The following is a 15,937-nucleotide window of genomic DNA, read 5'->3' as shown; positions in this document are numbered from 1 at the left end:
TGAAATAGTAGTTTAGACATCTGAAATAAAAAAATTTGCAGTGGTCACACAATTGAGTTCTCTCTCTCTCTCTCTCTCTCTCTCTCTCTCTCTCTCTCCATTTTTTTTTCACGAGCTTGAAGACCCCACAACTCAAAGGGGTACTGGCTTTTATTTGAAGGTTTCTCAAACATGGCCCTCAAGCGAGAGACCTTACCAGACTCATTATGATTGAGCCTAGCAAAAATCATGCCAAGCAAAACCCACCAAGGGACAAGTAAAGACCCCAAGGGAGTTAAATAAGGATCTTTTGGGAGTTCAAGGACCACTAGGTCAAGCAAGACCCACCAAGAGGCCAAGTATTGACCCAAAGGGATCTAAACAAGGGTCCCATGAGGGGCAGCAACATCTCCAATTGAGTTCAAACCTAGAATTTAAACTTCAGGAGTTCTTGATTTTCTTTATAGAATTTTCTTGATAAATTAATGAGAAAAGTATGGCCAATCCATGATGGGTCATGGGATTGGGTTGGCCGTGCACATGCAATTTGTATCAACAAGATATGACATAATGTATGTTCTTAAGAAGAGAAATAAATCTTTCTTATATTTCAGGCTTGTGACTAAAACACGTTAGCCCTCAAAACCGAAAGGAACATTTTCTCCTATCTTTTTTGAATTGAAAGTGATTTTATTGAGCTAATTAAATCCACCTATGCTCAAGCATTATAAAAGTACTTGCAACCCTAGTTTGTTTTCAATACATCAAGCTTTTGACAGGGGAGCTAATTGCTTCATTTGTTTTTAAAGGAAAATATTGTAGAGATATTGTCTTCAAAAACAACAAACTTAGTCTTATTCCAACCTAATGGGATCGGCTAAGAGATTTTCTTCAAAGCAAACTAAATTTTTATTATAAATAAAATTAAATTAAATTTTGGTCTATTGAAATGCATTACAAAATTTTGGAGAACAATTTCAGTTAATCTTTAAGTTTTTTTTTTTTTTAAATGATTGTGCCTTTTCTTATTCCTTAATTAAGGGTGTCATTTAGAATTTCATGAATTGGAAATCAGAACTTGAATTGAAACCGACTATCTAAAAGCTAATTAAATCAAATTGAAAAAAAAAAAAAAAATTTTTTTTTATTAGACTTTTATTTTTGAAAAGTGAAATTTTATTTGTTTCGGTATGTGTTTTAAACAAAAAAGTATTGGTTTGAACCAAATTGAACTAAATAAAATGTAACCCATGTAAACCAAACTAAACCATACTAAATCTAACAATCATGTATATTTGTTGAATTGTGTGAAATTACCTATTATAGTTTCCTTTACTTAATTGTGTAAAAAGGATTGCCGGAGTTGACATTGTGGGATTTATTTTTCAGTAAAACATTGTGGGATTGTATCTTTATGAGATTGTAATTTGCTTCTCAACTTTATTTGTTTCAGCATGTTATTTCCATTTAAACCAAATTATTAAGACCATATATGAAATTAAATGAAACCAAATAGGAAACTTATAAAATCGAGCCAATTTGGTTCGGTTTCAATTTTAAAGTTATAAATATTATCTTTTTTGAGTTTGTATATATTATACCCTAAACCAAATCAAAATTGTTATACTAATGAATTTATTTTAAGTTCCAAAAAATGTATTTGAAAACATCACTCTTTTCTTTTCTTCAAGGCTTTAACCCATGATCACCCCATAATTTCGTTAATAAAACAAAAGGTAAGAATGAACTTTTAGTCCCACATTGCTCATGAAGGAGTGAAAGGACAAACAAATATATGCATATAGGAATATAAGGATAGGGTTTCTTGAAGAGAGAATTTTCTCCTCTCTCATGTCCGGGGTTTGTTTTGAGGGTATTTTCAAACGCACACATAGAGCTGGGTCAAGTCGGGCGTGGTGTGGTGTGAATGTGTTACGTATAAATAGGCTTGTGTCTAAGCCCAACAAAATTATGGACTCACCCTCTTGTAGAGTCACATTGAAGGGGCACTTAAACCCTATAAATAGAGGGTCGGTAGGTCATTTATTATTATTCAATCAACAACGAATTCAAGAATTCTTCACTCTTGTTTTCTCTTCTCTAGTTTTCTCAAGTATGAGTATAATTCTTAGTATCCTTGGGTAGCCTAGTGAGTGAGTGAATCATTACTAGATAACCTCACATTGGGTTTGTTTTATCTTGGGGATTACTTGACAAGTAAAACCAGTTGTACCAACCACCAAGTCACCATTCGGAATGACACAACCAATTTGAAGTGTTGTAAAGTACGAATAAGTTCATGTGTGTAAAATCCTAATTTGACAAAATTTATATACTTTCATTCAATTGGTAGACATAGTTGCAACCCTATGGCATCTACTACTCTTACTTCTACCTCTCTTGCCCCCACCATGGAAAAGTTGAGAATTGTTTTAGACTTCCATAAGATTGAGCAATTCAACAGAGAAAATTTCAAACAATGGAAATAAAGATATTTGTTTGCTTTGGCCAGGGCTTTCTTTTTCTTTGGTTGAAGCTAAGCTTGTTGAAAATGGTGATCTTACTCTCAATGCTAAGAGAGAGGCCTACATTGAAACTGACTATAAATGCAATAATAAGATTTTGAATGTCCTTCTATGATTTATACAATGTTTATTCAATCTATGAAAATGCACACATCTTGTGGAAAGCATAAAAGAAGAAGTATTAGATGCTAGACTAAATTATTATCTGGGTGAAAATTAAATAGAAGAACCGTGAGCCAGGTAATATAAGTTCAAAGACAATTTGTTTGAATCCAAATATAAGGATATAAATTCTTTGAAGAAGTATCTCTCCTCTTCCATTTTTTGCATATACCGGTGTAGGTGAATAGCCTCCCCTCCAAGGAATATAAGTTCAAATAAAATCTGGTTGAATCCGGAATAAGGATAGAATTCTTTGAAGAAGTATCTCCCCTCTTCCATGTCCTTTTTTTCTCTTTTTTTTTTTTTTTTTTGCTCGCATTTACTAAACCCAAACTTATGCCTTCCTCTCGTAATGACCTCCTATCAAGGTGGTTATGTGGTGATTACACAAGTCTCACTCACAATTGCAAATCGTAGTTGTTGTTGATGTGGCAATGTAGGCTATATCAGCGTTTAGATTTGTCTCATCATTTGTGTTTGGTAATTTAGTTGCTAACAATTTTTTCTAATTAATTAAAAGATAAATATGTAATTACGCTCTAAACTGCATTCAAACTTTTCCAACTATATGTAAATGACAAATACTATTTACCAAGGCGATTTTGGCGTTAGAAATTCTTAATTTGATAAAGCTATATGTATGGTATTTTCCTGCATGATCAACAAATCCAATTATACCCAAATATATCTAACATTATATTCTTTTTTGGTAACAAACTTTCATCCTTCACAATGAATTGGCGTGTGAGAGATTTTTTTTTTTCTTTTTTTTCTTTCTTTCTTAGTAAACAAAATTCATTCAAAGAAGAGAGAAGCCTTTGAGGGGTTTGTCATCATTTTAAATTATAAGTTATATAAATTTGCTTTTTTATTTTATTTAGTTATTTCTTTTTTGGATAAAAGGGTTGAGTTAGAAGCTATCACCTTTGGTATTTTTTTATAATTGAAACTTTGAGTGGATAGTTTTGTAAACTCAAACTTAATTTTGGATATTTTTTTTAACATAAACTTAATATGAATACTTTTGTAAAGGAAAACTTAATTTTAAATATTTCTGCCAATTAAAATTTTTAATGAATAATTTTATAAAGAAAAATTCAAAAATGGATAATTATGTAATTTTCTCTTTATTTCCTGGTTTTGTTATGTAAGGTAAAGTGTAAAAAGTTATTGGCCCCATGGCCCCCACCCTAAGAGAAAGTGATTCACTATTATGTAGCACTTTGCATCAGACGGTGAGGATGTAAGATGTATCTGAAGTATTAAAAGCCATTTTTCAGGATACGATTGGCTGCAGGAAAGAAATAACAGTTTAATATGGTAAACCCTGACGTATCAAATAACAAAAACAATAAACAATTGGTGGAAGGCCCAGATTCTTCTCTGATGCTCTTACATTACAGGTCTCCTTTGTTTAAGGGTCTAAGCTTTTCTTTGTTTCTCTGCAACATTTAACCTCTCTAGTCTCCTTCCCCTGCTTCTGCCTCTTCACTTCTTCATTCTATGCCTCTCTCCCTCACTTTTATACGTTGCATTAGATCTGGGTTCTCCAGTATCTCATTGAATTCTCCATATTAAAAAGGTAATTCAAATTGCTGCCTTCATTTATTTTATTTTTATTTATTTATTGGGGTGTCTTCTAGATATTTGGGGGTGTGGGAAATGGGGGGTTTTGATCTAGGGTTGTTATTTTCTATGATTTATCATTCTCTTTTGTAGGAATTTGGCGGTGTAAGTAAGGTGAATTGTGATGGATTTGTCATCAAGTCAACCGGAATTTGATTATTTGTTCAAATTGCTATTGATTGGAGACTCTGGAGTTGGAAAGAGTAGTCTCCTTTTGAGTTTCACGTCCGATACTTTCGAAGATCTTTCTCCTACAATCGGTAAGTTTCACCAAGTAGCTTCTTACTCTCCAGTTATGGCAATCTTCTATATGTACATATTTATTTTAGGATTTAGGAAAGGTGAGAAGAAGTAGAATGCAGAATCAAATTATTACGTTAATGAGAACGTGTTGCATTGCTGATGCTAACTTATTTTTGGTGGAATTGGAACCAATTGAAGAAATTCCTATGTACAGATTTCGGCTCTAACTTGTCAGACCCGTGTGAATGACTGAGATTGTTGGTTATTTTTTTCTTTAAACAGAGTTTATCATCAATGGTTTGTGGATATGAGGCTATAGTTTTCTGGACTGACTCGTTATCTGGACATCTTTGCTGCAGTGTTCCATCTATATGTTTGGACATAGGATCTTCACAAGATAACGATATTTACTTCTTTAGGAAGTTTATCTTATGACGACTTGTTAGTTGTTTATTTGGATTAAGAGAGTTGGTGAAGTTCCTTTCTAGGATGAACAAATAAGTTGGTAGGAAAAAATGGGTACAGTTATGAATTGGAAGACGAAGGATAGATGTCCACATTTTGGGTGTATGAGGGGTGTCGGCTAATATTTGGAGTAAATTTTCTCCCATTGAAGGTTGCTCATTCTATACACAGATTAATGGCCCGTATTATGCATATTTTACTTAACATCCATATGAAACTGGAGAAAACAGTGATTATTAGGAAACCAGAGGCACTTATGTCATAGGCAACTTAAGAGCAACCAAATTCAATGTAACTTTAGGGTTAAGAAACGTTAGCCTTTCTTATTCTGAATTCAATTAATGATATCTCTTAACCCTTGTTCTCTTAAACTGAATTAATGATAGCTCCAAAAGATCAATAAAAAAAATTAGGGAAAAAGATCCCCATACCGATGGTGTGTGGATGCTTACCCGCGCCCTGTCACATCCTGACCATGTGGGTCCTGCACTAACACCCTCTCTCTCCTCCTTGATCATGTGGATTCCCTATTGAACACAAGTATTTCCTGCACCATGATTGGTGTAGGTAGGAAATTCCCCCCACGCTGTCGGCATGGGAAACCCTCCCCCATAAAGTTATTAAAATTTCACAGTGGTACTGTACAGGTCCCCCAGTGACAGAAATCTATGACGGTCTCCAGTCCCAGTTAAATCTGATTTAATCGACACAATAGTACCATTACAATCATAGTTGTCATGGCATCGCCAAGTCAGCGATTTGGCGTCCTGGCGGAAAAAGAAATTCATGGCAGTGCTGACTCACAAATAGCAGTCGCCATTGGCTGATAGGCATCGCTATGGCACCGCCATGGACGCCAGGTCACGCCTGATTCACTAGGCGGTCGATTTTTTGTAAAATGCAGATTGATTTTGATATGGCTATGTTGATTTTTGATGATTTGATGTTGCTTAATGTTGGTTTTATATGTTACAGGGTATATATTGTAGGCTTGTAGCATGCTAAATAACTTTAGAAAATAGGGAAAATTAAAAATAGCATACTAAATAACTTTAGAAAATAGGAAAAATAAAAAATGACACATGGGCGATTTGACCGCCATGGCAACGCCATAACGGGCGATTCATCGCCAAATCGACTAGCCACCCCTACACCGCTTTGGATTGATTTGACTCCGTGACAACTATGATTACAATCATTGCTAGGGTAGGCAAATCCCAAAAGTCAAATGCAAAGGCCAGATTTCCTTGTATTCATGTACTTGAATTTCAAGCACAAGGTACCCACCTAGATTGGAAACAATTTAAAATATCAATTTCAATTTAATTTTGTGCTCAACAACAGGGGGTGGAACTAAACTGTTTCGTCGAATCTGCCACAAAAGATAAATCAAATCTAAGTTAAGAAGTCATTGCAATGTCTGCAGTTCAATCAGAAGATACTATACCACATTTGAAAAACAGAATTTAGAGAAGCACCACCATTATTCTTACTGATTGAAATAGCACCACAATTGGATCAGCCCTCTAAGTCAGAAGCTTCTCTCTGAAGAAGAAAACCAGAGTTTAATTTGACACCCAGAATGAAACTGAACTTTAAGTTGAAATTCATAAAGATGAGATCTTTCACCATGAGTGTAGCAATGGTTGGCCATTCGACTGTTGGAAGAGAATTCTGTTTTCTCTAAACCATGACCATAATCAGATCCATTTTCTGAAGAAAAAAAACCAACGAAAAGCATTGTATAGCCCATGGTTAGAAAATGTATCCCTCTCCTTCCCTAACCTAAACTTTCTAATTAGAAACTACTAAGGCAATTTTGAACTTCTATTTTCAAACTCCTAAGGTACTTAGGCAGCGATTTAACTAAACCTTCACGGGTTGAGGACATCACTGATTTCAGGCCAAAGAACCATGCCAATAATACGGCCCATAACCTAGTAAACCCAACCTATATGAATATATACTTAACCTAATTGGAGGTCACAGTTGTACTGCGCTATATGACCAATTATATGAAATGATACTGACCCATCAAAAAAAAAATAAAAAGGAATATGGAAGATACTGGATTCATGAACATAAATAATTAATAAATAAAAATAAAGTGAATTGGTTCAATAAAGTAGTACCCAGAAACAATGATGCAGTTTTGGTTACTAGAATCAGCGACATATGATTTCTTTCCTGATGGTAAGCTGAGCAATGAGAAGGGTTTGGTTTTCTTCTCTAGAAAACTTGAGTGTCACGTCTCTTTGCAGTTGACCTAGATGATTGATCTGACTGGTGTAACAAATGTTCATAAAAAGCAGAATACTATTTTATATTTCTGAGAGCAGTTTGCAATTTATGTGCCTGCTTGCGCATGCACGACACATGCAATATGTTGGGTGCACTTATGTAGGTGAGGTAGACCAGAGTTGTATTCCATGTGCATGTGGATTTACTTCTCAGAAACTCTGAAGGAGTCATTCTCTAGGAGGCCACTGTTTTTGGGGTGGGGGGGTTGTGATCCTTTCTAAGGACGAGCCTTGTTTTCACTTTTATAAACACTAATAGTTGTGCTGATGGAACATTAGAGCTGTGAACTCCATTGCTTATGGTGCCACACTTTGGGTTCTCGCTTCACTTGACACCCTCAATGATGGTTGCAGCTGACTGTAGCTTGGCTTGGCCTCATTCATACAGTGATCAACATGATGTCACTTTTCATCATTCTGTTTAGTGTATCCTTTGGGTTTTCTGGTGCTTTGGAGCTGCAATTAGTGTTCTTAGAGAATTGGCTTAGAGTTGCTTTTGGTTTTCCACTCAATCAGTTCTACGGTTGAGGTCTCTACCTTTTTATTTTTAATCCATATGGGTCTTTTCCAATTATTTTTTTCTTTGATGTAATCTGCGATGCAAGAAGCCAAGAAGTGAGTAGAATTATTATATTCTTGGCTGATGGTGGGCGAATTGTTGAGATGTGCCTTGCTGATATATACTTTCGGTTCTTAATTTTCTATTTTTTCTTCTAAGGTGTTGGGGCTTATGCTTTTTCATATTCAATTAACCAAGTCTTTTATATAATGTGCAGCTTGTTATATATTATGAAGACAGTTATTTCTATGAACACCACCCCCTCCCCCACCCATTTTGGTGATGGACCCTCTAGGCCTCTACTATTTTATGTTAGAGAAATTTCAAGTACTTAAAATGGGTCATTCACCTAAAAAAACTTCTAAGCTTTGATGGTTTCATTGTTTACACCCTGAGGAACACAGATGGCACTCCTCATTGCCCCCCACCCCCCAACCAAAAAAAAGAAAATAGAAGGGTAAAGAAAAAGAGAAAACAAGAATGTCAACCTGTGGATTTAGTTATGGAAAAAAAGTGTGCTGCAGTGCATGGACAGCTCCAAAGCTTATGAAATGTTAGACACAATTTGATTTATTAACTACTAGAGAGGCAATATATTTAGGAGATGGTTATTTTTTTCTTCCGTTTATTTTACTACCTTTTTATTGTTTCTTTGAGGTCATAATTACATTTCCTTCTGTTTCATATTCTCCATAGGTGTTGATTTCAAGGTAAAACTAGTTACTCTTGGGGGTAAAAAGTTGAAGCTTGCTATCTGGGACACAGGTAAAACACCTGCACTAATAATTTCATTTAAAAATTCTTAATGGTAGCATGTTATCTTCTAAACTGACTTGACATGCTTTTTCTATGAAACAAGTTAGATGCTCAAAATAAAGTAAATGTGTTTGTCTTGGCTTTGAACAATGAAGACTCATCTTTGAGTGCCCAGCTGTATGATTTGGAATTTGGATGAACTTGACAAAAGGCAAATTTCTCTGTTTTTTTTTCCTCTCTGCTTTAAATTCAACTCAGCTCAACTCAACTCAATTGGACCTTATCCGAAATAAATGGGGTTCGCTACATAATCCTCTTTCGCTGTTCAATTCTATTTAAAGTTGTGTTTGTCATTGACACAATGCCATCCATGTGTTCACTAATTCTTTTGAGGCCCTTCTTGTTGTACCCCCTTGTTCTTTCCTCTAATCTGGTGCATTTGACGGTCTTCATTCTATATGCCTGAACTATCTTACATGACTTTCCCTCAATTTACCACTTATAGGACCCCTCTCAATTTCATTACTTTTTTAGGAGGGTTCTAAATGTAACTTTAACATTATCGCACCTCTGTATATTGGAATCGTGTGATACGCCAATATTGCAGGAAAGATATTCTAGAAATAGAAGTAATTTGGGGATTCTTATATCATCCTTTCCTTCACCTCAGTACTTCTGTAAGTACTTAATACAAAATTTCCATCTAAGATAAGAGATATTTGGTGTATGATCAGAAAATTAAAATTCACCATCTGCTAAACAAGAACGAAAAAAAGGATAGTTTATTTGTGGGTGTACAGTCCATTCACCGACCAGCTAGCCAAGGAAGCGATTAACATGGTTTATTTGTGGATTTACAATCCATTACATAACCTTCCTTTTTAATTTATCTTTTCCTGCCCTGGGCCTCCCTTAAGTTTGTTTAGAACCCTGGTCTGTTGTTGCTATATCATATTCTATTTCTTCTCTTAATAAAAATCCCCTTTATCTTCTATTTGAATATATATATATATATAGACACACTTAATGTGGAAGATGCTCCAGTTTCTAAACATGGTAACACTCTGTTCAACAAACTTGAAATGAAAAACGATCCACATTGCCGTGAAGTTAGCTAAAAATTGCAAGCAGCGAAAGGTAATTATTTCTCTCTTTCTCTTTCATTTTTTTTTTTTTTTTTTTTTTTTTTTTTTTTTTTTTTTTTTTTTTTTCCTTTCTTACCCCATTTTTTTTTCAAGGGTGTGCTTTTTGGGGCATTTGAGATAAGTTGTTCAGGTTGCACCAGGTTTTTACTAAATTTGGTCACATGGCAACCGAACCCAATGAGGGATGCAATTCCCAAATCAAGCAGTGCTTCCATCTGCATGAGCTCATGCCTTAGTACACTGCTTCTAGTATATTCTTAATCCACCAAGCAAAAACTGTAAGAAGAAAATCAAAGGGCTTCACCAGATACAAGAACTACAGATATTAAGACAGCTTTCTTGATCCCCTTTAAGCTGGAATTGTGATGGGTTATCTAGAAGCCTAAGAGATTAGGTTCAGAAACTCAGTTGAAAATCAGAATCATAGTGAAGAGAAAATATCAGATCTAGGAGAAGTTCAGTATGTAACAATAAAATGCTCTGATAGGGCCAATATTCTGATTGGTCAGAATTAGATAGGTGAACAACTGTGTAAAATCAGGTACACATCTGATGGCTGATCTGAAACTAAAACAATATCCTATTTGTAATTATAAACTCAATTTCGAAATTGACTACTGATGACAGATCTTAATGGACTGAAATCACTTATCAAAAGTGCTTCAGAACACCAACAGATTTTGGCAATAATGTAAAGATACTAATCTGACGTGAAAAGTCAAATCTGATCTTAAAACAGAATAGAACTAGGAATCCAACATGAATTAGGACTTAAGAAAACAGTAACAAGATTAAATTTTGAAATCATGAATATTTTTAAAATGTATCCGATTGCCGAATCTGAAATCTCATATGTAAACAATGGAGAAATTGAAATTCCAGTTAGTAGGGTATGTGCAAGTATAGAACAGAAACCCGAAAACTGAAACAAGGGATGCTCAGATACTTAATGTTTTATTTTTTCCTGATTAAATAAACAATAAAAGAAGAGAAAAGAATATTTGAATGAGGAATTTTTCCTGATACTCAAAATGCCCTAGCTGGGAATCCCACCAGGCCTTACTTCCTTAGCATCTCACCAAGAGTCTCACCACATCCACAGAAAATTATTATGAATCTCACATAACAATGGAAGCAAAAGCCATAATTTTTTCATCAAATTCGTGGGTAGGGCTGTAGCCCCCTTACAAACTTATATTAGATACTAAAAAAACTTAGATCAAACTCAAAAGAAGAAGGGCTTGAACCAATCTCGAGCTTTTAAGGTAACATAAAAACAGACTAGGGAACTGATCCAAATAAGGACTCTAACTAAACTAATGAAGTAAATCCCATATTCATACTTCTTAGCTATATTATAGGCTCATTAAAGTGGCCCATTACAATGAATACCCATTGGACCACCCAAGGCTTATTTCTACTAAACTAAGCCCAATTCGTGTTTTATCCATATCAATTAGTATACTTAATTGATAATCAATCACCATTTTTTTCTGGTGATAGATGAGAGTCAGTCACAAGGTAGGGATGTAACATATTTTTATCGAAGGCCATTATGTATCTATTTGCTCAATGTACACAACTGACTGATCTACCCTAAGATTCTGCTAGAATTGTTAGAATAAGGTATTGCTATCTTGTTTGTGCTTCTTTTTAATATGATTTCTATGGTGTGCTTTGATTTTAACATTTCTCATCTTCCTTTATAAGCATATGAGGTTCATTTGGTCCTCCCAAAAAAATTTATAATGAAGTTTTTCATTGTTTCTTATTTTCATCATGCAGCTGGGCAGGAGAGGTTTAGAACATTAACAAGCTCATACTACAGAGGAGCACAAGGGATCATTATGGGTATTTCATCCCCAGTCACTGTATTATTCATTGTATTTTGGGGCATGGTGTTGACTTCTATAATTATATTTTCATTTTATTTGTGTTGTTGAAAATGTGGATTCACTTGAATTGCAGTCTCACTATAGATAAAAGATATGTAGCCTCACTGAAATCTTGGGGGTGAGGTAAAGTTGCTCAGTTTTCTGGATGTTCTGTAAACTCAGAAATTATTTTGTCTGACGCCAATGGTTTGATATTATACTTTGTGCTGAAGTTATGGCTATCCATGTTTGGAGTGTTAAGGTATATGCAGATACCATAACTAGAGTGGTCCTCCTTGGGTTACTCTTTTTGGGACTATGAATAATATACAATGTATTTAAACATATCAATTCCTTGGTAGCACTCAGCTTTCCAAGTTGGATTGTAACTGTGTTAACAACAATTGAATTACATGAGAATTCGGAGTGGTTGTCATCGATACGATATGTCTGCAAAAATTGTTCAAATTCATCTCACTGGATGAATCAAATGTCAATCATGATGTCTGATGGTTTTGCACATGTTGAAACATTTTGGAATTTTATTTACTCACAACTGCATGATAATGTTTTCAACAACTATGATGACATTGGGCTTTCACTGTAATTGAAATTCATTATTTAAGTCTAATTTTACGTATATAACCATGTCATTGGAAGGAAGGTTGTATAGGGGCAACAAGTGAAGGTCAATCCTGTTCTATGTTTCTTTCCCAAGCTATTTTACTTCTGGAACTCCTCCCATGTCAGAAACTATGCTTATTCGAAAAAATTCTAACTTCGTTCCGGTGAGTAACTGAAGGATGATGTCAGCGCTGTTGAGTATGAACCTAATGATTGAGCTGAATAAGAAGAATTTATTCAATCTTATTGCTCACCTATAGTTGGTGAGGTTGATACATCATATATGATAATGGCATCAAAATTTTTAGTTGGCTTATAGAAGTAGCTTTTCCTGTGTTTTCCTGCCTAGCTTACTTCTCATCTATGAAACATAATTTTTTACATCTACTTTGTTTTGTGCTGATGCAAATTAATTAAAAAATATTGTGAAAATTATTTGTAATTTTTCCCCCTTGTGGGAGGAACTTGGCAGTTTATGACGTCACACGGCGAGATACATTCACAAACCTCTCTGATATATGGGCCAAGGAAATCGACCTCTACTCAACAAACCAAGATTGCATCAAAATGCTGGTTGGAAACAAAGTGGATAAGGTACTTACTGGGATTTTCTGGTTAAAAACTATCATTATGCCTTGGATTTGACAGATTGACCAGAATTGGAAAATAATTGGAAGTGTTCTTCTTTAACTTATATCTTGTATTCTTTTTCTTATTGAGCAATGTCCTTTATCCTAGAAGTTCAGATCATTTATTTTCTGTCTTTCCCCTTTCTCTGCAGGAAAGTGAAAGGGTTGTCACTAAGAAAGAGGGAATTGACTTTGCTAGGGAGTATGGCTGCCTCTTTCTTGAATGTAGTGCTAAAACTCGAGTTAATGTAGAGCAGTGTTTTGAGGAGCTTGTCTTAAAGGTATGGACATTTCTTCTTCATGTTCCTTGATTGTGCAAATGTATGAGTTCTAGAATGTGCATTTGCTGAATAACGAATGCATTTTTGCTTCAGTGGTGACTGCATTGATTGGCATACTCAATGGTGCAAACTCCAAGATCATTAGTTCATTACTATTCTCAGTGTCTAATAGTTTATTTACTTATTTAATGAAACTAAATGTATTCTGTCAGTGTTATTCTTTCCAGTTTATTTTTAATGTTATGTTTATAAATTTTATTATTTAAATTCCCTTATCAGTAATACCTGATAATGACCTGGGCCTCTTGCTCTTATGCCGAGAGTCCAGAATTTGTTTTATTCTGCTACTGTGTTGTCAGAAAGTTGTTCTACTGGATTATATTTCAGGCATTTTTTACTTTTGGGAACACAGCCCTTCCTATGTGGCTATGTTATGAGAACTCTATGGCTTTTATTTCCACCCAAAATTTGAATGAGGAGAACACCAGAGGTTTGGGGAACTCATCCTTAGATTCTTTAGATGAATATTCACTATGGGAAGAAAGAAGAATTCGTCTGTCAGTTTCAATACATCTCCACATGTATGCTTTATTTTCATTCTTCCTCTAATTCATTCTTTCTACTGGTAGTTAAAAAAAGAAACTGTTTCTACAAATTCACTCTTCCTTTTCCTTTTTACCTTTTCCATTGTAATTTACTATTATAGAAGATGTTTATGCAGACAGCTAATCCTATCGACCTTCTTTGAATTTGGTTTTTCTGTTCAGAGTCTTGAATCTTTATTCATATTAGATTTTTTTTTGTCTATTTAAAATTACTTCATCTAATTTAGAAAATACATAATCCATCGACCTCTGCTATATTTCTTATCACTTCTGAGAATTGCAGAGTACTATTTCTCTGCTTTTATAATTAATTGTACCACTAATTGAGGCCTTTTGATGAGGGATTTTCATCTTATTGTTCAAATATAAAGACCTTAGTTATTGACTTTGTTTTATTTTGGCCAAAAAACTGAAATGTTTTGCTTCGTCCCACAATGAATCAGTAAACCCAGTGACTTCTCCAATTAAAAATTGATGCATGACAGGTTTGGGAATTTTAGAACATATCTTCCTTTAGCTGTCCCGCTGCCTCCTTTCTGTTTTAATTGATGAATTCTCATTGTGTTTGAGGCTATAATTTAAGATAAAAGTGGAGAAACTTGGGACTGTAGAAAAGGAATAGGGGAGAGGAAGAAGGTGGTAGCATAAGAGGGTAGAGTTAAGGAAGAGACAAAAGCAGTAAATGTGGGGGAAATAAAAAAAGAACAGAGAATAAATAGGGGGAAAGAAAAGTAGAAGAGGAAGAGGAAGAGGAAGAGGAAGTAAAGAGAACAGAAATTGAGAGGGAGAGAGACACTCACTGCAAGAGGGGAGCAATTCCTGTTTTCATTCATTAATTCTTCATGAACTTGCCCATCATGAGTAAAATGGGCCTTGTAACATACTAACATTACACAACAATAAAAATTAAAAATTAAAAATTAAAAATTAAAAATTAAAAAAAAATTAAATTAAATTAAAAAAGTTGTTTCCTAAATTAACTACCAATATAACTACATACTAAACCTCTGAACGGTCATTTCCTACAACTACTACCCATATAACAACATAATAATAATAATTACAAAACACAATAACAAAATAAGATAGTCTGGCCCCAAATAATAGTCAACAAAATAATAGAATAACTACACATATTACTGGTCATCTACTGGTAAGTCCTAATCTTGGAATGATGTCCTCATCAAAAGCTCACTGCCGTTTTCTCATTTGTTTGTTTCACTCTCTTTTGGCCAAATGTGAGGGAGAGGGAGAGGGAGAGAGAGACAGAACTAGCTGGTGGAGGTCCTGGAGGACTCATGAGAGGGATGGAGTTAGATTAAGGCGAGGAGCCCATGGGTTGAGTACCAGTTTTCAATGACCACCTCCTAACTCTCAGTGATGATCTCAGATCTTATTATGTCTGCCCGAATTTGTAAATCTCAGTGATTTATTTCCCCTTGGCCAAAAGCCTAAATCTCAATGTGACAGAGAGATCCTGAGCTCTGGTTTTTCCTGTTGACTTCTTAAGATCTAAGAGGCAGATTAGTAGAACAATCTTAATCTTTTACTTGGATGTAGCTGTCTCTGGTGCTCTCCTCTTCTAGATTTTTCTTAATTTGATGCCCTAACTATAGTTATGTACCTAATGTATGGGGTATTGAATACTTTTTTTTTTTTTCGGATGAATAAATAAATTTGTACCCAAAGAGAAAAGAAAATACAAGGGAAAAAGGGGAGGGGAGGCTTAAGCCAACAAACAATCAGAGTTTGAATATTAATTAATCATGATTAAACTTTTTTTCTTATCTAACTAGCTTTTTTAAGGTGAAACAGCTCGTGGTAGGTTGAGCATTTTTCACTATATATTCTTATGTGTGTTTGTATTTATTTATGTGCACATATCCAAAATTTTAACCAAGAAATCATTTCAGTGTTGGAAAACTCAATTTGGTAACCAAACTGTAAGGGAACCAAAAAGAAGTTTTACAACTGAGGCAAGAACTGTTATTTTGATTGGCAGCTTAGGCATCATCCTGCTCATTTCATGCTGTCAGCTCATGATACTGTAATTCCATAATCTGTACTAAGTTTGTTAGATATTCTTATGGACCGAGTTTTCCTAAGCCCACGGATTCCCATTCACCGTGGCCCATCACGACCACATACAATTGGGGGGGGGGGG

The 15,937-nt window shown here is 34.7% G+C and overlaps 1 protein-coding gene across 1 annotated transcript in view; it reads left to right on the top strand.

Moving 5' to 3' along the window:
* Positions 1-4,037: 4,037 nt before the first annotated feature.
* LOC122073419 (ras-related protein RABC1) overlaps positions 4,038-15,937 on the top strand; it is a 12,499-nt gene continuing 599 nt past the window's right edge. The window contains exons 1-6 of the mRNA XM_042638005.1: positions 4,038-4,248; positions 4,386-4,552; positions 8,556-8,624; positions 11,546-11,611; positions 12,731-12,852; positions 13,040-13,168. Coding sequence (XP_042493939.1) covers positions 4,417-4,552; positions 8,556-8,624; positions 11,546-11,611; positions 12,731-12,852; positions 13,040-13,168 — 522 coding nt within the window. The 5' untranslated portion in view covers positions 4,038-4,248; positions 4,386-4,416. The remainder of the gene's footprint in view (positions 4,249-4,385; positions 4,553-8,555; positions 8,625-11,545; positions 11,612-12,730; positions 12,853-13,039; positions 13,169-15,937) is intronic.

The sequence above is a fragment of the Macadamia integrifolia genome, chromosome 3 (genome assembly GCF_013358625.1).
Source record: "Macadamia integrifolia cultivar HAES 741 chromosome 3, SCU_Mint_v3, whole genome shotgun sequence".
Classification (NCBI taxonomy): Eukaryota; Viridiplantae; Streptophyta; class Magnoliopsida; order Proteales; family Proteaceae; genus Macadamia; species Macadamia integrifolia.
Note: the sequence above shows the minus strand (reverse complement) of the source record. Positions and strands in the feature narration are given on the sequence as shown.